The following is a 21492-nucleotide window of genomic DNA, read 5'->3' as shown; positions in this document are numbered from 1 at the left end:
CTCACCAAGATTTGAAATAAAATACTTCTCGCTGTATACTGTTTACCGTATGTACTGTTCATCTGTTTGGATTTCAACTTTCTCGCCTAAATATTTAGCTTTCAATACCAAGCCATCGCATAAGGTTTTCGAAATTATTTTTCCCGAAGGACGACCCGTTCTTGAGACGCTAGAGATGATCTTTTTTCCAAAGGGATCGGGATATTCGAATTGAAGTTCGAAAGAAATCTTTGTTTTTTACTGTAAGTTACAGCAAAACATGAATTTTTTGCAAGTTGTCATTACACATTAATTTTCAAACAGCCATCCTTAAAAACAGAAAATGAATGACTAGCGGTAAAAAAAACAAAAGTGCCGACGCTGAAACTATTCGTAATAAATGTTTGGATTACTCTGGAGTAAAAAAAAAACTCCAAATTTCTCTTCCGGTGGTGTAAACATACAATTTTGATTTATTGACCTCCATTTAATTTAGATAGGTTCTTCCAAAGTGCGGCGTATCCTACATGGTTTGCAGTCGCAACCCTCGGGGTGTGAATTCTTGGTGAAGTTTTTGTCATCGCCTTTGGTTCGTTCTTTAAATTCATTGTAATCCCAATATTCCTCGACAATTTTTCCGACCTTACAGTCTCCGCATTCGCAGTTCGGTTTAGTTTCATTGGAAAGAATATTGTCTCCTTGAAATTTTTGCGATCCGCTTTCACATGACTCGGGTAAAATGTTCGGATAAGAACAGCGTACTTGTGAAATACTTTTGTTATTGTCAGACGAACGACGACTAGAACGACAACATTTTCTCTGTGCATCTGGATTAAACGTCGAGGATGCGTCGGAATTTTCGGACCTCGCAGGGCGCCTGACGGAGCGCCACTCGATATGCAGAATCGGTATCTGTGGCCATAAAAATACAAAATTTGAACCGATTATGCAAATATGACAGCTAATCACGCATATGTTTATATGAACCTTGATCGGTGTGCAGAGAAGTCGATCCAGAGGTTCTTTGATCAATTCTAAAAGCGAGACTTCATCCCCTTTGCATCGTTCTTCGCCTATCGACTCGCACTGTCCATGAGATTGCGTTTGGTTTTCAAATTTTCTAAATATTTTTTCTGACAGTTTTTCAGAATATTCCGACGAACAAGTTTGCGACCCAGAATCGCACGACTTACGTCTCGATGCAGCTGCAGGTGCAAGTATTGCTGTATGATAACGAAAAAACAAAATAAAGAACGTGAAATCAAAATTGATGACCGGGAGAAAATAGGTGAACAAACAAGTAGCCGACTCAAGAAAGTTTGCGGAGGTAAGAATTCGTTCCCTTACATTTCTTCAAGGTGCAATACTTGACGCTCTGCTGTTCGAAATAAATTATAAGTTAGTTTTTTTTTTGCCGCTTTTTGGTTTCATCTCTCGAAGGAAGATATTCACTCAAACATGGCCACCGTTGAAGTCGAACGTATTCTGAATAAATCGAATTTCGCTCCTCGATCTTACCTCTCAAGCTTTCTCGAGATGGGCTGGTGTCGTGACACCTTTCCGACAGCTCGGTTCGTTAGGCCCGCAACATTTTCCATCTGGACATAATTTTTTCTTGCATAAATCGCAGCCGCAAATCGGATCCCTCAATGGTCCAGGACGACACTCGTCGTCGCAATTATCCGGCGGAGGACAGCAGCAAGGTGCACAGGGATCCTTTTACAAATGGAAAAATCATCGAATGGAATACGAGGACAAGGAATGTGACGGTGAAGGGGAAAGTAATTGACAAGATTATAAATAAAATAGCAATCATACCTGCATTGGAATGAAACAACATGGCGGCGTCGGTGGAACCTTTGGCTTTCCAATATCAGGGCAAAACTCTTCGGGTCGTAGAGGTCTTCTGGGCTCCGGACAACCTGCATGGCAATGCGGTGATCGATTTTTCGGAGAGTTTTGAGTTAAGGAACTTGCAACGGCTTCGCTTTGCGCCGTGACACAAGATTTCGCGCTGAACGGACAGGCGCGTTTCGACCCTTCGGAAGTTGATAAGTTGTCTGTATGGGGAAAAAATCGGCAGCCAAATATAAAGAACGGTCGAGTGTACATTTTTTTGAGGTTGAGGTAAAACGGCTACAACTGCTCCATTTCCAACCTGCACTTCTACCCTCCAGTAACCTCGACCACAAACTCTTGGGATTGTCAGCCATGGTAACTTTGATTGATACAAAACTTTCTAGGAGTGAAGGGGAACTTTATTTCCCTAAAATTTTGACGTTGAGAATTTATTCGTACATTGCAGGCCAAAAAAAAAAGAATAACTAATTGAAACGATAGTGTTCTGTTGTATGAAAGTATTCTCCATTTCAAAAGCAACGAGCATGCGACACTGCGGCTCATATGAACGAAAAAACGTTCTAATTTCAGAATGTCGGAAAACTAGATTATTTCTCTGCTTCTAAATTTAATGCATACTTGGAAAAGTATTTTTTTTTTCACATATCCATAGCCATTTGGGTAAAAGTCTCGGTATTAAAAACAAAGAATATAGTAGGTTTATGTTTGGAAAAACGTAATGAAATTTTTCATACCTGCAAATCCAACGTCAATAACCCTCCAAATTTCGTTGTTTCCGTTACAATTTAAGATGATTAGTCAATTCTGATTCATGATGAATTGATAATTGTCACCATCGGGATGATTCAATACACCTACTACTCTGGTGAAAAGTAAACATCAGACAAACAGCAGGCTAGGGTCTCAATCCGCATTGTAAGGGGAATTCAATAAATGTATGAACGTCTTATCGTGGAACGAAGAGAGTTCTTCCCCTGATATATCTTTTCACCGTTCGACTATAAATGCAGCCAGTTAGCGAACGACAAGCATACTCACAATTCAGAGACGATCTCAGCTGTACAGGTTGGAAACAACATTTCTAAGGTATGTTACCATTCTTAACTTAAATTTTGGTCTGAAATTGAATGGCTCAGCTTGTGAGTTGTGAGATAATATAACCGCACTTTGTGAATATCGATGATGAAAGAATATCAATGTGTGACAGTTTTTGGAAATTATTTTTTACAGATAAAAAGTCAAAAAATGAGGGCTACCATTGTCTCGATTTTGATAATCGCTCTAACAACGCTTGCAGAGTGTTCTCCAGGCATAAGTAATGGCCGTCAACCCGCACCTTACGTGGTGAGTATATACCGTTCCTTTCTTATGCTCTGAAAATTCATTTCAGTTTTCACAATTTTGCGAGGATGTCAACCATCTTTCCAATATTTCAGAATCGTTTGCCTCCTCCCAAACCACGTTTTCGCAGATCACCTGATCCAGAACCTCAAGGATCGTTGAGCGCGACCTGGGAGAAACATTCCAACGGACCCGAGCGGACCAATATCGACTACCGGCACAAATTGTTTGAAAACAAGTACGGTTCGATCAGCGCGACAGGCGGAGGTCAGAAATATTCGGGTCATAATTGGGAGCCAAGCGTTGGACTCCAAGGATCCTTCCGATTCCGAAGATCCCCGGAACCACAACCAGAACCTCAGGGATCGTTGAGCGCGACCTGGGAGAAACATTCCAACGGACCCGAGCGGACCAATATCGACTACCAGCACAAATTGTTTGAAAACAAGTACGGTTCGATCAGCGCGACAGGCGGAGGTCAGAAATATTCGGGTCATAATTGGGAGCCAAGCGTTGGACTCCAAGGATCCTTCCGATTCCGAAGATCCCCGGAACCACAACCAGAACCTCAGGGATCGTTGAGCGCGACCTGGGAGAAACATTCCAACGGACCCGAGCGGACCAATATCGACTACCAGCACAAATTGTTTGAAAACAAGTACGGTTCGATCAGCGCGACAGGCGGAGGTCAGAAATATTCGGGTCATAATTGGGAGCCAAGCGTTGGACTCCAAGGATCCTTTCGTTTCCGAAGATCTGCCGAATCAGAAGACGATGAGGAAATCGAGCACTAATAGCATTTCCATCGATAGATGATCATTTCGGAGCCTAATTTATGACGTTCATGTATTTAAATCCATTTTCTTTCGTTGAATAAAATCTATTGAAATTTTAACCCTCTTCGACGCCCTTTATGAACACCTGAACAATTCTGCCAACTTAGAGAGGGATATCAGATATTCCGGGGAACTCCGCACGGTCTCTGAAAATTTTTGACATTCCCAACTGCAATTGTAAACGTGTGCATGAAACTTACGGAATTAAGGTTTTTTTTTATATTCATTCTAAATGTCCTTCTTCCCAATCCTACCGAACTCATGATGACGCCGAACTGACGACGAGTGAGATGCAGATCGAACAAACAATCCATCCAGAGCTGACGCGCGTGAACTTTCGCAAGTCGGTGCGATGAAAAACAATGTGTGCCCCGACTACTGGTCTGCGTTGCGTTTTTGAAACTGCATTATTGATGCAACGGTATGAGACGTTCGATGTAAAATTACGCGAATCGTCGTCCATGAGTCGAAAGTAGTAAAACAAACTGCGAGTAATTTTTTCTGCAATTGACGAGTGGTACGGGAACAATTTTTTTCCATCGCTTTATAAACAGCACGAGTTATTTATTCATTCGTACTTTTCTCTATTCATTCGATTACACTTGGCCCCGTCATTTCGAATGACGTGGAGACGGCGACTTATGCCGATTGCGGTCGGCGCACGATTCCGTTGAAAATCGTTACTTTAGCGTCATGGTGGTAAATGGCGTAGAAGAACGACCTGTCGACCTTGAATACCGTCGGAGGCTGGCTGGGGATGAATAAGCTCGTCGCAACGGCTTCGAACACTGGAAGAAGAGAAAATAATCTCTGCATTCGGGGGACTTTGAGTTCCGGAAATTGAGCTTTCGGATTTACTGCCCGACGGCTTACCCGTAACGGCGGCAGCTTCGCTACCATCTTCGTTAACATCTATAAATGCCTTTTGCACGACTTTGCCAGCGTGAAGTGGTACGTCAGTAATGCCGGTGAAGTTGGCAGTGTCCTCGAACATCTCGGTCAATCCCAACTGAGAGTTAACACGAGTTTATAAGATGTATATGAAGTAAACGATGTTTTAAATATTCATAATTACGATACCTTTGCCAGCGGGGTTCTGAGATCTAATGTTGTCTCGATCTTAAACTTTGGCAAATATAATTTCACGTCTTCGGAAACTCCTTGCTCGATAATTTGGTGGAGGTTTACTGTTCCAAGATTATCTGTCACGGTTTTCAGACCGGATACTTCGTTCGGTACTATTAAGAACAAGCTCACGGCGCTGTTCTAATGATAAGAAAAAAAAGAAAAAAAAATTAAAAATTCTAGCATCGAAGAATGATCATCAATCACTTGGAACGTATGAATTGAACATTGCTTCCTACCTTGTACGGCAGTAAGATAAACTTAGCGTCAAGTTGAGGAATCTGTCCGACTTTGAAATAGCTGTTCACGTACATGGTGGGTACTTCTATCGAAGTTTGACCGTCGACATGGAAAGTTTGATCGCTGGTTCCCCATTTCGGGAACTTCTTTTTCCATTCAGCTTTGAAGTATATTGCGTTGACAAGAACCAATTTTGTCAACGGATCCAGGGTTTCTGTTCAAACAAATTGAAACAAAAAAAAAAAAAAACTAATAAAATAATCAAACTCGTGAACTCTTTCAACGTCGAAGTTGCGAAACGAGACAAGTAGGAAAGTTTTTTTTTGAAATTTAAGCCAGATTCAAGAACATACCGGGATTAATCACGTCCTTGATACGATTGTTTGTTTTTGCCTCACACCAAGAGTTTATGGTATCTGCAGCTGCCTGAACGTTGCCATAGTCGACACTTTGAATTTCCGATCCAAATTTATCACGGGTCAACTCTTTGTACGGTGCTTTCAATTCTAATTTTGAATCGGCGAATAAACTATTCGCCAAATTCAGCGTCACACCAGTTGTCGCCTGAAAAAAAACATTCAAGTGTTCTCACTCAAAGATTCCATTTACAAATGATTTCCGTTCTACACAAAAATCATTAATAAACAAAACAGAACAACATTCTCCCGCAGCTTACGTTTAATTTTTTTAGTACAGCCTCGAAGCCAGATTTCCCCAACTCATCGTTTTCGGGGATGGAAAGCCCTTGGCGTAATTGAGTGGCAGTCGACCCTCCAGCTCCGTAAGTAGCCATCGCCAGTACAATAAGAGCGCTCAAACCAGAGGTGATCAAATTATCGGAATTTTCACCGATCACGGCCTAAGATTATAGGAGCAAAAGTATTAATGGAAATAATAATCAGCGGTCGCAACGGAGAACGTACCTTAAAGAATGAATGACTGAAGGTTTCGGCACTGTCGGCGACCGTCCTGAACGCAACATCGTCGTCTTCTTCGGCATTGATTGGAGAACAGAGTAAAAACGCTGTGAGGAATAATGCCAACACTGGAAAAGAAATAAAATATGTGCAGCGATTTGAATGAAGCTCAATTATTATAGTTTTCTTTCGGTCATTTTAATTCTCGATCTTTTATTAAAGTATTTGAGTGGGATAAGTATATCTAAAGGTAAGACTTACGGGTCTTCATTTTGAAGTCGATCGTTCACTTGGGCAACGATTTGAAGACTGAACTCCGCCAAAGGCTTGTGGTTACTTACATAACGTTTACCATAATCATATTTTCTCCCACTCACATGAAATCTTCAAAGTACAAGGCCATCGTTGTAATATACCGTTGAATACTTCGGGAATAATCAAACTGAAGTGTAAAGAACGAAATGAACGACTGTGAGAAAAAAAAAATAAGAAAAATAAAATAAAACTTCACCAATGGAGTGTGGTGGCTTATTTATTTTCGAACGTCCGTATTCAAAAGTGTTATAAACGCGATATATTGATCTTAGACAATTTTGAGCAAGAATAATGATAATCTTACGATGAGATACCATATTGTTTACATATTAGTTTATACACATTAGACCTTGAACTCCAACAAAAGTTCAAACCGCGTCACAAACTTGCAATACTCGTAGATCTACGAATTCTCTGGTCAGTAATCGTTGCTTTGACGGGTGTACGTGGAGATCAGGTTTGAATTCAATGTACGTGACAACTATTGATATACCCTGGAAAAGTTTTTTCAAACGAGACGTTGCGTTCGGTAAACCCGTCATCGAGTCGCTAAGGTGCTGCGGGTAGCTCGCTCGCACACCCGATAATTACGAGTGATTAGCCCGCAACGCGATACGGAATATTTCTTCGAATAATCGCAACAATGTCATTCATCGCGTTCCAAATCTACTATCCAACTCTATTGAATAACTCAAGACAAACTTGACTGGAAATAAAATTGAATAGAAAAATAAAATAGGCATGAATAACGTTTCAAGGTAATGAAACTTTTACTTTATTTGCATTTGTCATAATCTCTTACAATTAGTTCTTTTATATTTCCATTATGAGTGAAGGTACATTATCGATCTGGTAATTTGATGAAATGTAAAATAACGCATACGTAATGATGAGTAAATCGAGCGCTGATAAAATTTTCGTCGATAGGTGATCATTTCAGAACCCAAATCTATAATGCCATGTATTTAAATCCATCTCCTCTCGTTGAATAAAATCCATTGAAATTTTAACTCGTTGGAAAATCAGACGGGTCCAACTGAAATTCCTTTTATCGAATACACCTGGAATCTATGGATTATTTCGATTTGGGTTCACAAACTACTCCACTGAACAGAATCGCTTTCGCTCCAAGATGATAAATCACGAAATAGAAGGGCCGATCGACCGACAATAATTTCGCGGGCTGCATCCAAACACGCAGGTTTGCCGGTACGTCGTGAATCACTGAAAGAAAACAAAAATTCATCACATTCTCGTCAATAGCATTTGAATATTAACACGAATATGTCGATGACTGGCTCACTCGTGTCGTCGACTGCTTCGCCACCCTCTTCTTCGACCTTGATGAACGCCTTCTGAACAAATCTGCCGACTTTGAGAGGGATATCGGATATTCCGGAGAACTCCGCACCGTCTCTGAACATTTTTGTTATCCCCAACTGCAATTTTAAACGCGTGCATGAAACGTAAGAAATCTTTTATTCCTTTTCCGAACGGAGTATTCCGATCCACGCTACCTCCTGTAGTGGTTTTTGGAGATCCAACGTTGTTTCGATTGCAAAAGACGGTAAAAATAGTCTGGCGTTATCGTAGTATGCTTCGTCCAATTTCTGACTAAGGTTGACTTTATGCATATTATCGGTAACTGTTCTCAATCCGGTGATTTCATTTGGTAAAATGATTATCATGCTCATATCATCGCCCTGATGATAAAATTAAAATTATTCGATCAACCCTCGTTAATTGAGTACCCAAATAAATGTCTTTCATTTGGTATTTGTTTTCAAGTCTCTTCTCATACCCAAAATCGCAACTCGATAAATGTTGCGCTGATTTCGGGCAGCTGCCCGTTCCTAATGAAATGCTGCACGGACATCGTGGGTACGTTTTTCGTGGTATTTTCATCAACGTGAAAAGGTCTCTCCTGGGTTTCGGATGAATCAAATTCCCTGCGCCATCCGCCCTTGAAATGAACCGCACTAACGAGAACCATTCGTGTGAACGGGTTGAGATCGTCTGAGGATGAAAATGAAGAAAGACGTCATTGAAAACATCGAGTGAGTCAGTTTCTCGGACGATCGCTAATTTTTTCCGAAGGATCGGAAACTACCTGCTACTATCACGTCCTTGATACGATTGTTTGTTTTCTGTTCACACCAAGCGTTTATGGCGTCAGCGGCGGCTGGAAGGTCGCCAAAGTCAACCTCTTGGGATGGCGATAAAAATTTCGCGTCGGTGAATTTCTTGTAGGCAGATTTTACTTGAAATTGAGACGAGGTGAACAAGGTACTCGACAAACTTAGTTCAACTCCTTTTACATCCTGAAAAAAACAGATTTTTTTTCCCCGCGTACGATGCGATTCACGAGGATATTCTATTCGAGGTGCATAAAAATTTCTCGCAACGAATCGTTACCTTCAACATTTCGATGATGGACTTGTACCCGGATTGTCCCAGCTCGTTGTTTTCGGGGAGAAAAAGAGCCGTACGCATTTGTCTCGCGGTTGTTCCTCCGGCTCCGTAGGCAGCCATGGCTAGTGCGATTTGAGCGCTCAAGGGAGAGACGACGAAATTACCAGAATTTTGGTTGGCTATGACCTGAAATTCGAAGTTCGAAGCAGCACGATTTACGAAACAACCGGAATAGAATAACTCAGGGAGTAACAACGAATGAACGAAGCATCTTAACGAGCACGTGAAATCCAATTACGACGGTGAAACTTGCCTTTGTGAAATTATGAGCAAAGTTCGCGGTACCGTCGGCCACAATCCTGAGCGCAACATTGTCACATTTCGTCGCTGTAATTTGAATCGAAATCGCAACGCACAGAATCAAAAGCACTGAAAAAAGTAATAACTGTTAACGTCGTCGACTTCATTCCACAACAATCGACTATCGTCAGGAAAAAAGGAGTTACCGGTTCCCATTTTGAAAAACGTTCGCCTCGCCAACTATTCGGAAACTAACTGATATTCGATCGAGTGCACACAGGTGAATAAACTCCTCCTGGTCTTTACCGGATGGACGTTGAAAAGTGCCATCACTACCGAGAATTTTCACAACCACTATCTCCAAGTGATAGCCGTGAAACACTCGTACATGAACCCCGCAGCTCGCCAAGTTGTCAGACGAGTCGTTCACCCGAGCAAACTAGTTATACGCCTTCAGACTCTGAATTTTAGAACGAAACACATAGACCCGGTGGATATCGAGTTAATGACGACTGACGAGAGTTGACGAAAAATTGCCTTGCCGGCTCTCCGAATTCCCGAGTCACGACAAGTTCCTTGAGATATATTGACGACTCTGTAATAAAAGTATAGGAGAAACAAAACGTTCGAAGGTTCTAAAGATATGAAAATTTTGAAACCCACTTTTTTATTACCTATCCCGAGAGCAGAAAGGTAGTCTGAGCTAGCGTACTACAAAATAAAATAGGTTCGAATATATGAAGAACTATTTCAAAAGACGGTAATTTGTTCGTGTTCGTTTAATTGAAAACGGACTTCTACATCCTCGACTAACATTTAAACACAAAGAGTGAAATATTCCACCGATCCGGCGAAGCGAAATAACTGACATTATAATCCGATGAGTTATTCATCGTGACACATCGTTAGATCAACGTTGATTATCTTTACGCGATCGCTATCAGAACCGTGTAGTAAGAAGCGGCTGTGCTGCAGACCTGAAATAAAAAAAAAAAGAAAGCAATCGAAGTCTTCCTACCGGGATAATAATGAGGGAAACTCATTAAACTCATGAAATTATTTTTTCATTGCACAATTACTGGGAAAGAGTTGTCAAATTCGAGCTGTGCAAAATGTTATTCTATCTAATCACCGTGGTGAAGCTCTCGAGGGTAACGGGAAAAAATTTCCCGGCCGTAAGGACGCTGGGTCTCTGAGTGCGCGCAAGGATGAGGAGGACGCCATGTCGCACGAATACCGACGCTTCGTACCATCGGCAGCTGTAAATTGCTCTCGCCAAATTCTCGCTCTGAGAGAGAAATCAAATTTTCGATTTACACACATATACGTATATTTTGTCCGCGGTTAGAAATGAGTTTTCGAAATTCCATCTCAACATAGTAGCGCGCTGCAATCACCTGTACAAAAACTTGGTTCGCCACCCAGCACAATATGAAAATTTCGACAACAGCTGCCCCAAAATACAGCATGGATAGAACGAGATCCAGTGTGTCTTGTTTTTCCTGCAATGTGCGACGATTTTTATTCCCGTCGCTTTTCGATCTTCCGGAAGTAGGAAATACACTTTTCTTTTTCAACTCACCGAGGCTAAAGTCAACATCACAATATTGAGACAGATGATCAATGTGCTCAGTAGGAAGTGAATTAGAAGTATCGGGTTGTGAATGTCCTCCACATCCTTGGCAAATCTGAAAATCAACGGATATAAGCATTCGCGATGTTATTGTAATTTCTTCTCGGCTCTTTTCGTCGTGGGGTCCTAGGCTAAAAAAGTCGAAGAGTTACTTACCGTATCAGAAACTCGTGCTCGCGGGTAATACCGATGAATTCTCGTTCGCTGGTGGTGGCGTCGATGCCGGTGAATCTGAGGTTGAGCAGACGAAGTTTAGCGCAAAGATGCATGGAGGCGGTACCGTAAAAAGAGACCAGGGCAACACCAACGGTGGCAGCGCAAAGACTGCAAAGAATTTGACCGACGTAGGTAATCTCGAATTGGGGACTTGGCTGCAAGCGAAAAGAACATTGAGAAAAGACAGCCGCTCACATGTCGTCCGATGATAAAAACCAGCGTCTTATTCGACTCACTCTATGATCGTAGAAATATTTGCCAACGAACGGTGTCCGGTATGGCGCGTTCACATCTTTGTATAAATCGAAGTCGTTAACCAACAGTGGGAGTAGCCAAAACATGACACTTGCCCCATAGAAACCCTGCATCATGCATGCAGTGATTACGGTGGCATAGCGATCGAATCTTTTAAAGTGACCCCAGAATGACGGAGACAATGTTTCGGTCCATAATTCTTCTCGCATTTTTTTAATCAAACTTCTATACTTGCTTCCTCGGTAATAAAAGTTACAGAGCATACCCAAATTCTGAGTAACCGTCATCATGATGCTCGCTGTTTTCGATAAATAACCAAGATCGTCGTCAAATTCTGTCATCGCTACTAGCCCGGGAATTATCATGTACAATGTCGCACCGATAGCCAAAGAACGCAAGCAGAAATCTGTCTTGCTCATCTTATTATTGGAATCGTAATCTAGCAGATTATATCCGACCATACGCATTATGATATAAGGCACGCGAATTCGACGGACAACATTTACGGTCTTTCCTTCCGATCCTACCGAACTCATGATGACGCCGAACTGACGACGAGTAAGATGCAGATCGAACAAACAATCCATCCAGAGCTGACGCGCGTGAACTTTCGCAAGTCGGTGCGATGAAAAACAATGTGTGCCCCGACTACTGGTCTGCGTTGCGTTTTTGAAACTGCATTATTGATGCAACGGTATGAGACGTTCGATGTAAAATTACGCGAATCGTCGTCCATGAGTCGAAAGTAGTAAAACAAACTGCGAGTAATTTTTTCTGCAATTGACGAGTGGTACGGGAACAATTTTTTTCCATCGCTTTATAAACAGCACGAGTTATTTATTCATTCGTACTTTTCTCTATTCATTCGATTACACTTGGCCCCGTCATTTCGAATGACGTGGAGACGGCGACTTATGCCGATTGCGGTCGGCGCACGATTCCGTTGAAAATCGTTACTTTAGCGTCATGGTGGTAAATGGCGTAGAAGAACGACCTGTCGACCTTGAATACCGTCGGAGGCTGGCTGGGGATGAATAAGCTCGTCGCAACGGCTTCGAACACTGGAAGAAGAGAAAATAATCTCTGCATTCGGGGGACTTTGAGTTCCGGAAATTGAGCTTTCGGATTTACTGCCCGACGGCTTACCCGTAACGGCGGCAGCTTCGCTACCATCTTCGTTAACATCTATAAATGCCTTTTGCACGACTTTGCCAGCGTGAAGTGGTACGTCAGTAATGCCGGTGAAGTTGGCAGTGTCCTCGAACATCTCGGTCAATCCCAACTGAGAGTTAACACAATCAACAAGACTTTTGAACATGGTCGTTGTTAGAATCCTCTTCCGATTAATCTGATGCATCTGAAGGCATAATAGAAAAATGGAGATCCTGAAAATAATTCCTCATCATATTCCAAAGAAATAGCCCAGCGAAACCGGCTGTCGACATTTGCTCCTCATTGTCGTTGGGTCGAACCAATTGTGAGTTCGTCCCGACGGAGCTGCTTAACAATACAGAAAAAAATTACACGTTAGATGGTTATCGAAAAAACAAAATCAACGCAGTGCCTGATTCTCATCAAATCGTTGAGTCTTCATTAATTTTGGATTTTTGGTCTTCCGATGTCTATCGCATGATGCAAAGCCAATTACCGGAAATCGGTGATCGATAACCTCTTTGTCATTGATCTGAAAAACGCAGCTATGCGGGTAAACCATCCTCGATGTCCATCATGTCCACTAATCACGTCGAGCCTACACCTATTCTTCATTTTTAGCATCCCAATCCCAATTTATTATGCCAAAAATCCCATTATCGCGATACGCTCATCATTCATGATATAAATATGGTAACAGACACCAGCGTGTACAATTAAGTAGTTGATCATTCATGAGGGGAATCCATCAAATGTTTGGCTTTCCCTTATCTTGCGACAACGTGAGTTATTCCCCTGCAGCGGTATCATCTCATTCCTTGACTATAAATACAGCGGCACCCAGATGAAAAATAAACTTGTAGTTCAAGAGCTTTCTCAACTCATTGTCAGCAGGTAAAATAGACTCATTACTTTTGAAATTCTAATTCAATAGTTAGGTGGTGAAATTTGATTTTAAGACTTTGGTGTCTAGCAAACGATTAACTGTACTTCGATCCTTTCGATAAATATACCGACTGAGTTTCGACAGAATCGTATTTCTGACTTCGAAACGTAAGAATACACAAAAGTATACCGCGAAAAAATTCAAATAGTCGCCTAAAATGAAGTTACTCGTTCCGTTTATTTTAACAATCACCCTAACTTCGCTTGCGGATTGTTACTCCGACACGGATGACGGCAACTTGGGATCGCCGAGGGTGGTAAGTATTTTTAATTCCTGTTCAAAATCAACGACGATTAAAAAGTACTTCGTTGAGACAGCCGATTTTGTTATATTCCAGAGTCATTTGTCGACCGCCCAGTCGCGTTTCCGTAGATCACCCGATCCAGAACCGCAAGGATCGTTCGGCGCGACCTTCGGAGGTCAACAATTTCCGGGTCAGAATTGGCAGCACAACGTCGGAGCCCATGCGTCCTACCGGTTCCAAAGACCTCAAGGATCCCTGACGGCCAGCTGGCAGAAGAGTTTCAGCGGTCCCGAACGTCGTCCCTCTTACAATATCGGCTATCAACAAACTTTGTTTCAAAACAGACACGGATCGGTCTCCGCTACCGCCGGAGCCCAGAAGTTGCCAGGTCAGAGGTGGCAGCCGAACGTTGGAATTGGAGCATCCTTCAGGTTTCGAAGATCCCCGAGGTCGGATTTGGAATCCTAAGGATCACCGAGTGCTACCTGACGCGGCCTGGGTAGTGATCGAAAACGAGTTCGAACGCATAATGGCGGAAGCTTAGAAGTTGCTACGAAGTTTTGTTTTTAGCGTGCCCATGTGAACTGTTGATATTCCAATGTTATTTATATCACACTCGCCTTTTCATGAATAAAATACTCTCCATCATCGAATATCGAGACTACGAGCGATCAAATTTATTTATTTGTCCGATACAGTAACATGTGGGAAATTCAAACTCGGCGACAAGTGAACCAAAAAATTTACAAAAATTTTCTGACCCAAGGCATAAGTAACACGTACCTACAGATGTACAAACTTGTTCCTTAATACCTATAGAAAAAAGGCAAACTAGCGCAGCCTAATTTCAAAGATTCGATGAAATTCAACCTGAGTCAATAAAGCGTGACTTGTGCGAGAAAAGTGTTCGAAGGAGTATCGTGCTGAGTGCAAATGTTGCTTTCACGTGAGTTAAATAAAACTAGCGGCATGTCTATCGCGTGATCTACTACACTATAAATAATGAATCATCGCAGTGGTAATACTCAACCTGGAGCGACCGACTTCAAAAGCGTGTAATAAGACACGGCGGTGGTGCAAACCTGGAATACAAAATGAACGACGTCTGCAGGATGAGAAATTATTTCGTTTTACTTTATTTTCTATGAGATCATCAAGTGCGATAATCTTTGTTCAAATACCGTGCCGAAGCTTTCCAGAGATATGGGAAAAAATTTTCCAGCCGTGAGTACGCTGGGTGACTGGGCGCGCATCAGAGTGAGGAGGACCCCGTGCTGGACCGGTTTCGCCGCTTCGAACCATCGGGAGCAGTAAATCGCCGTCGCCAAATTCTCACTCTGGGGGAAAAAAATGTGTTCGTTGATTTTTCTCGCCGAGTGAGTCTACCGCGAACGGATCGATTTTCACTTTGTCGAGTCGTTGGAGCAATCCAGTACATTACCTCCAAGAAAACCTTGTTGGCGATCCAACACAATATGAAAATTTCGAAAAAAGCGCCCGCGAAGTACATCACGAAGAGGGAAAACTCCAATCTGTTCTGGTGTACCTGTGTGGCGGGTTATTCGAATTTCAATGGCATTCCGAATTCGAATATTACGTAAAAAAGAATATCTCGATCGGGACGTAATTTCATCCGGCTGGTTGACAATTGCTGTCACTCACCGATACGGAAGTGAGTTTCACGACGTTTAGGCAGATCAAAATGGTGCTGAGAAGGAAGTGTACGAGCAGTATCGGGCTGTGAAGGTCCTCAACATCTTTGGCGAATCTGCAACGGAATGAGAGTCACACAGGTTAATCGGGGGCCCGGAAATCTCGCGATTTCGGGTCATCGCAGATCAATTACGCACTGGATCAGATACCGATGTTCGCGAACCAATTCGGTGAAGTCTTGAGCGGTGGTGGTGGCATCGATTTCGGTGAACTTTACGGTAAGTAAACGAAGTTTGGCGCATAGGTGCATGCTCAGGATAGCGTAGAGTGAAACGAGACCGACGTCGGATGTCATGGCGTAAAAACAACCGAGGATTTGACAAGCGTACGTGATCTCGTATTGGGGACTTGGCTGAACGGGAATAAAATGATTACGATCGATCTTCTCTCGTCTCGGTTTGACAAGGGGGCGATCTCGGTGAGCCAAAACTTACGCGTTCGTCGTAGTAAAATTTAGCGATGAATGGGATCCGTCGCATGGCGTTCAAGTCTTTGTACAAATTGAAGTTATGGAACCACAATGGACTCGTCAAGTACACGGAGAGCACCCCGTAGAATACTATGATCATATACATCGTTATTATCGCCGCGAAGCGGTCGAATATTCTGAACTGGTCCCATAAAATCGGAGTCAACGATTCCGTCCACAATTCTTCGCGCATCTTCTTCACCACTTGTCTGTACTTGGATTCTTGGAGGTAAAGGTTCGCGATCAGGGACAAGCTTTGTGTGCACGACAACACCACGCTCGTCACTTCCGAAAGGTGACGCAAATCGTGAAAGAATTGCGTCATCGCTGTTATCGCAGGTATCACGATGTACAATAGCGAGGCTGTGGCCAGAAGACGCAGAAATAAATCGCTTCTGGTCGTACCGGACGATTCGTAACGAGATTCGTAATCCAGCAAGTGAAATCCCAGCATACGCATGACGACGTGGGTCTTGCGAAGCCGGCTGTCGACGTTCACCTTCTTATCGTTGGGTCGAACCGAGTCCATCTCGGCGGAGCTGCGCAAAGATCGTTATCTTTGTTAACTGCGTTAGCTGTGTTGGCGGAAAACAAGATCAACGCGCTAACTGATTCGAAAATACAAAATCTTACCGACAAGGAAGGACGACCAAGGATCAAACCCGTAATAACATTGTCCTACGAGCACAAAGCGTAATAATTCTTCCTCTGTTCCCCCCGAAATCACCAACTTCCCGTCAATTGAAATTTAAGCCTCAGCCTGTTTCAACGTTTGGTATGAATTTTTGCTTACCCACGAATCGGTGAAACTTGCGATGCTCATAGATCGAGTCAATCTGCGAATTCGCTGGTCAGTAATCGTAGCTTTGACGGGTGTACGTGAAGACCAGGTTTGAATTTAATGTACGTGTCAACTATTGATATACCCTGGAAAAGTTTCTTTGAATGACACCTTCGGTAAACCTGTCATTGAGTCGCTCGCACACCCGATAATCACGAGTGATTAGCCCGCAACGCGATACGTGGGATAGTTCTTCGAATAATCGCAACAATGTCATTCATCGCGTTCCAAGTTCCTACGTTTCAATTTTACCTAATAATTCACGACAAACTTTCGTTAGTACAGATATAGCATTGAATAAAATAGTTTTAAAATCGTTAAACCAACAATAATAAACAGCAGGGACCCTGACAAGCAATTCTATTACATTCTTTATGTTACTCAAAATCTGTTACTGTCTTATTACAGCAAATGAGTAGTAAACACTGACCTAGACAACTCCACCTTGACATCTTTATTTTTAAAAACGTCTTTTGAACCCCATCCGTCTATACTACAACGATTCAGACAAGTTCGAACCGAAGAAATTATGTGGTCTAATGTGAGATTCTTGAACTTCACAAATTCAATTTGCCTGTCCACTCTGTCTTTATCGACCCCATTATTAACAGTGTCGTTTGGTTAAAACGAAATCATTCGATTGACGTGACATTTTCATTTGTATTGAAAGTATAACGCCGTAAATTGTTGTCTCGGTCGTCGTTCAGCCGCGTAGAAAACGATAAACTACTATCAATTTTTTTTTTATTGTTGTAGGAAACAGTGATATTCAGGCAAGCCTTCACTATCTTGTAACTTGAAATGTAAAAAAATAATTTTCTCTTTTCCATCTTTCCCTTTCCCTCCACTACCAGAAACCCAATTGCTCCTATTTTTAGGTCACGATATAATTTCTGATTCATGCTTCCGTACGCGGCATAATGACCTCCCTATTTACGATCGACGTATTGAATAAATCTCCACCTGCCGCGAGCGCACCAGCCCCGCTGTCACACTCCAATAACACGTCGTCACCAATAAGTTCCGATTTTTACCATATTTTGACATTGGAAAATTTTTGTTCATTGGATAATTTAATTACCGCTGAATCGGAAGGTCCTGTGACATTTTCCCCAGTCAGTTTTCAAACATTTTTGAACTCCAGTTAACTTCGTTCGGTCGAAAATAAGCACAGGTTCGTGATTATGAGCTAATTGAATCTTATGACTTGTTAGAAATTTCAATCAACGATCGAATTTATACGTTTACCTTTATGTATTTGTAAAGAAAACACGAGTACCGTTATCGTACCGGAAGTTATTGCGACGTCGAAAAGTTCCGAAGCATTTCCCCCCCATTGCAATGCCCGGAAGAATCGTCCGGTTTCCGAGTACCAAACTTCGGTATCTCCAGTCATCAAATCACGATCGCAATTCGAAGAGAGACGATCATATTCTAATCTCTCGAACCTTTGAGTTTATCACGTTACACGCCTGTACAGGATACAGTTACATAATCGAACAAGTTTTATAAAATCATGCGTTACACGCGTTGACACGGTTTACTTTTTTTATTTCATTAATTTTTGGTATACGTGTAAAATAAGTGGTCAGTGAGTGTGATTTTCATCATTTTTTCAGGTTTCTTAAATCGGCCGAAGACCGCTGTGGGTAAATATGTTCAAATGAAGATATCCTTTTTTCTTTGTTCATAGTCAAAATTTTCTACCCTCATTACCGGGCAACTGAAAAAAAAATTGAGACTTTAATGTGAAGAAAATTTCACTCATATGCGTATTAAATTGAAAGTGTGAAGATCAGAACGATTATTTGATAAGCATTCGATCTATTTCAAGTCCTTGCACTTGAAATTCAACGTTCGATTGTTTCGAATTAACGGTTTTGTAACAGCATGAATTTCTGCTTTTTTATTTCTGTCTAGCCTGCATCTACGTTTCTCTACCGTTTATTCGATTACCGTGCGATCACAGACTACAGCTATATTACGGGAGCGAAAACTGACTCAATCAAATCGATGAGTAATTGACTTTATTCGTGGGAAAGAACGCGAAGCGAATGACCGAATAGTTAGTAGAGTTCGTACCTAATCGGCTGTAAAATGCTTTTCATCGTGACACGCGACATTTTATTTTTAACGGATTAATTGGCGCCAGGCTCAATTTATCGATCAGTGCGAAACATTTATGTTTTTTCTTCTATCTTCCTCTCTTCCAGACCATGAGGACGATTTTTTTGTTGCTGTCCTCGTGCACGATGATGGACGTTTGTGTGGTTTGCGAATTGATCGACATTAGGGATTCTACGAATACCGCCGAGTCAGAAAAATCGAACAGGTCAGCCATCTTGGATAAGGCGATCCTCCGGCAAGATTCCGACCGCTCGTTCGAGCATACCCCAGTTTCCATGGACCCCTTGAACTTGGACCCGAACTTGCCCTTCTTACTTCGGCACATTAACAGGACGTCGCGGAACGAGAGCCGATCTTCAATTCGTACGAATCCCGAACCCCCCGCCCCCTCTGCTACGACGGATTTTCTCTCACCGTCGCCCGCGAGAACCTCCAAAGGTCTTCAAACGTCCACGAATCTTCCGAAAAATCCATCTGTGAGAATCGAATGTTCAATTAGTCGATTTTCGTTTGAATTATAGACGTCAGATTTTTTATCGCAAATCTTTTTTTTTTTAACTTAGATTCCAGTTCATCAATCGGTTGATTGGAATGACATGTCGACGAAATCGAACAGATCGGCTATCAGAAAATTAGGTAAAGTGGAAGGTTACTATGAAACGAATGCGGGAAGTGGCGATAACTTTGAAAAAAGAGGGCTGCCGTTGATCGCGATGGACGTCCTTCGGCGAAGAGAAGAGAAAAGAAGATACGAAGCGTTGAATCGTCGATACCCTGGATATTACGATGAGAGTTCTCACGAACCTGACGAAGATTACGCATCTCCGGACAAATATTATTCGGCATCGATAAATTTGGAAACCGAGGACATCGACGCCGACGCCCAGAGTATGTAAAATAAAATTGTTCAAATTTGCAAAAAGAGCAAAAAAATTCACCAGCATTTTCATCCGCAGGATATCCGGGCGAAAGCGGCCATCGTTACGAATCAGACAATTACCTGGGTTATCCTACTTATCCTTACGAGGATGAAAAGAAAAATCGTTACTACGAAAACAACAAAGCGTCTGCAGATTATCACTCCGGAATAGGCGCAGCGGAATCGTTGCAGTTCCGTCTAGCTCGTCCCGCTAGTTTATCGAATTCCAGATATTCGGTCGATTCGAGTTACGACGGAGGGCCGGCACCAACTTTGATCGGAATTTTCTTTTCGATCGGTTCCAACCTGATGCAATTATTCAAGATCGGATTGGGCAGCGGTTTGTCTATAGTGATACCGATACTGGCGATCAAGCTCTTTTTAATTCCCCTAAAGATCTTGAAGATCATAAAAATCGTGAAAATTCTTCTGAAACTTTTCTTCGTCGTGCCGTTCATCCTTCGAGTTTTCGCGCCTTCGGTATACTCGGCGATCGGTCTGCACCATCACGCGGGTTTCGCGAATAAAATGGAAGGAATTTCATCGGACCCCGAAAGCAGAGACTCGTTGGACCCTGGAGCGGAGCACACCAATTCTTCCTGGTGGAACAACGCCGGATTAGGCGGCGCTAATTCAACGGGGATTTCGTTAATACCCGATATTCTAGGCACTCAAAAGTGTCCGAGTAAAGTAGCCTGCGAATTGGGTTCTTACTTGGCAAGCAGGAGCAGTATTCCCGAAAAGCTTACGAAATATCTGAGTAATAACGATCCTGGAGAAAGTAAAGATTTTGATCAGCAGAGGAACGAAAAAGAAGAAATCACCAGAGTGTTCCTTAGGGCGCTCACCCAACGATGGACTTACGATCGATGCGAAGTTTTCTCTTGTGGAATTTCACTTTGAAAACAATATGATCAGTGAGAGAAAAAGAATAACAATAAACAACGAGTGACCAAGGGAAAAAAAAGAACAATACGATTTTTAATACTTGCATCATAATGACACTTTTCTCTTGATTTATTTATTATACTTGTATTTATTTAACTTGTAAGAAATAAAAGCCAAATAATGTAGAATACATCGTTGAAATTTCGAAGGTTGATAAATCTCTGGGTAATAATTCAACTGATTGTGTCATCGCCTAGAACTTTGTGAGTTGCAGATCGTGTATATTTACATTTCATAGTCAGCTAGAATTTTTACCAGGAACCGTATTACATACTATAATGGGTCTTGCTGACCATGATTCAGAAATAAATTGCATAGCTAGACAAATGAAGCTGAAGACATGCGTTTGTTTCAGTCTCGTATCGGTCGCAGAATAGTTACCAGCGCCTACGGTGTAACAATAAAATAATATTGTTTAAAATCAACCCAAGTGTTTACAACGATAAGATTAAACCTTCGTTATTATTATGAAACTTTCAGTAAGAAATACCAACATCTTAATTTTGATTCTCATCAATTCTGGCCTTTCGTTACCTCTGACGTCGAAGAATTACACGGAATTACCGTCGAAACCGGAGTTGTTTTTCATGGACAAAGATCGAAGGAATCCCGATGAAAAAATCAGTGAGAAATCAAACGTCTCCGTCGGTGAGTCGTCTGAAAATTTCAGCCATGAATTATTGAGATGACAATTATACAGAGAT

At 42.0% G+C, this 21492-nt stretch overlaps 8 protein-coding genes across 15 annotated transcripts; 3 read left to right on the top strand and 5 right to left on the bottom strand.

Moving 5' to 3' along the window:
* Window positions 1–64: 64 nt before the first annotated feature.
* LOC105690077 lies at window positions 65–2443 on the bottom strand. The gene is made up of 5 exons (XM_048651894.1): window positions 2138–2443; window positions 1798–2039; window positions 1536–1695; window positions 967–1202; window positions 65–891 (listed from the first exon to the last, which is right to left on the bottom strand). The coding sequence occupies exons 1-5, from the start codon at window positions 2190–2192 to the stop codon at window positions 472–474; spliced, it is 1113 nt and encodes a 370-aa protein (XP_048507851.1). The 5' UTR covers window positions 2193–2443; the 3' UTR covers window positions 65–471.
* Window positions 2444–2771: 328 nt separating this feature from the next.
* Window positions 2772–4075, top strand: LOC105690076. Its single transcript, XM_012407593.3, has 3 exons — window positions 2772–2925; window positions 3070–3183; window positions 3276–4075. Exons 2-3 carry the CDS (start codon window positions 3085–3087, stop codon window positions 3972–3974), a joined length of 798 nt encoding a protein of 265 aa, XP_012263016.2. The 5' UTR covers window positions 2772–2925; window positions 3070–3084; the 3' UTR covers window positions 3975–4075.
* Window positions 4076–4559: 484 nt separating this feature from the next.
* On the bottom strand, window positions 4560–9681 carry LOC105690054. The gene is made up of 16 exons (XM_048651943.1): window positions 9532–9681; window positions 9339–9454; window positions 9029–9211; window positions 8724–8934; window positions 8415–8629; window positions 8131–8316; window positions 7917–8052; window positions 7695–7837; window positions 6560–6581; window positions 6305–6426; window positions 6058–6240; window positions 5735–5945; window positions 5381–5595; window positions 5097–5282; window positions 4890–5025; window positions 4560–4804 (listed from the first exon to the last, which is right to left on the bottom strand). Exons 1-16 carry the CDS (start codon window positions 9539–9541, stop codon window positions 4656–4658), a joined length of 2424 nt encoding a protein of 807 aa, XP_048507900.1. The 5' UTR covers window positions 9542–9681; the 3' UTR covers window positions 4560–4655.
* A 109-nt stretch (window positions 9682–9790) lies between these two features.
* LOC105690075 (odorant receptor 13a-like) lies at window positions 9791–12111 on the bottom strand. 4 transcript variants are annotated; one of them, XR_007277410.1, is made up of 8 exons: window positions 11411–12109; window positions 11115–11329; window positions 10908–11013; window positions 10723–10827; window positions 10458–10613; window positions 10140–10302; window positions 9989–10036; window positions 9798–9920 (listed from the first exon to the last, which is right to left on the bottom strand). XR_007277410.1 is itself a non-coding variant. In XM_020854706.2 (6 exons), the coding sequence occupies exons 1-6, from the start codon at window positions 12014–12016 to the stop codon at window positions 10252–10254; spliced, it is 1233 nt and encodes a 410-aa protein (XP_020710365.2). In that variant the 5' UTR covers window positions 12017–12111; the 3' UTR covers window positions 10043–10251. The 4 variants fall into 4 exon arrangements, 2 of the variants coding, with proteins under 2 accessions (XP_020710365.2, XP_012263015.3); XR_007277411.1 differs by having other exon boundaries at window positions 9791–9920; window positions 9989–10302; window positions 10405–10613; window positions 11411–12110; XM_020854706.2 differs by lacking the exons at window positions 9798–9920; window positions 9989–10036 and having other exon boundaries at window positions 10043–10302; window positions 11115–11282; window positions 11370–12111.
* Window positions 12112–12245: 134 nt separating this feature from the next.
* LOC105690081 (alpha-1-antitrypsin 1-2-like) lies at window positions 12246–12762 on the bottom strand. The gene is made up of 2 exons (XM_048651903.1): window positions 12576–12762; window positions 12246–12490 (listed from the first exon to the last, which is right to left on the bottom strand). Exons 1-2 carry the CDS (start codon window positions 12745–12747, stop codon window positions 12342–12344), a joined length of 321 nt encoding a protein of 106 aa, XP_048507860.1. The 5' UTR covers window positions 12748–12762; the 3' UTR covers window positions 12246–12341.
* A 152-nt stretch (window positions 12763–12914) lies between these two features.
* On the top strand, window positions 12915–14424 carry LOC105690080. Its single transcript, XM_012407595.3, has 2 exons — window positions 12915–13783; window positions 13865–14424. Exons 1-2 carry the CDS (start codon window positions 13685–13687, stop codon window positions 14237–14239), a joined length of 474 nt encoding a protein of 157 aa, XP_012263018.2. The 5' UTR covers window positions 12915–13684; the 3' UTR covers window positions 14240–14424.
* A 2-nt stretch (window positions 14425–14426) lies between these two features.
* LOC105690070 (odorant receptor 4-like) lies at window positions 14427–16835 on the bottom strand. Of its 5 annotated transcripts, none has more exons than XM_048651892.1 (8): window positions 16747–16835; window positions 16587–16631; window positions 15919–16510; window positions 15622–15836; window positions 15434–15539; window positions 15213–15317; window positions 14953–15108; window positions 14427–14853 (listed from the first exon to the last, which is right to left on the bottom strand). In XM_048651892.1, the coding sequence occupies exons 3-8, from the start codon at window positions 16480–16482 to the stop codon at window positions 14797–14799; spliced, it is 1203 nt and encodes a 400-aa protein (XP_048507849.1). In that variant the 5' UTR covers window positions 16483–16510; window positions 16587–16631; window positions 16747–16835; the 3' UTR covers window positions 14427–14796. The 5 variants fall into 5 exon arrangements, with proteins under 5 accessions (XP_048507849.1, XP_020710369.2, XP_048507850.1 ...); XM_020854710.2 differs by having other exon boundaries at window positions 15919–16492; window positions 16747–16832; XM_048651893.1 differs by lacking the exon at window positions 16587–16631 and having other exon boundaries at window positions 15919–16492.
* Window positions 16836–18345: 1510 nt separating this feature from the next.
* LOC125500183 lies at window positions 18346–20918 on the top strand. Its single transcript, XM_048651884.1, has 4 exons — window positions 18346–18443; window positions 19008–19397; window positions 19485–19809; window positions 19878–20918. Exons 2-4 carry the CDS (start codon window positions 19011–19013, stop codon window positions 20741–20743), a joined length of 1578 nt encoding a protein of 525 aa, XP_048507841.1. The 5' UTR covers window positions 18346–18443; window positions 19008–19010; the 3' UTR covers window positions 20744–20918.
* The last annotated feature ends 574 nt before the right edge of the window (window positions 20919–21492 follow it).

This window comes from Athalia rosae, chromosome 3 (assembly GCF_917208135.1).
Source record: "Athalia rosae chromosome 3, iyAthRosa1.1, whole genome shotgun sequence".
Classification (NCBI taxonomy): domain Eukaryota; kingdom Metazoa; phylum Arthropoda; class Insecta; order Hymenoptera; family Athaliidae; genus Athalia; species Athalia rosae.
The sequence above is the reverse complement of the archived record's forward strand: the minus strand, read 5'-3'. Positions and strand labels throughout refer to the sequence as shown.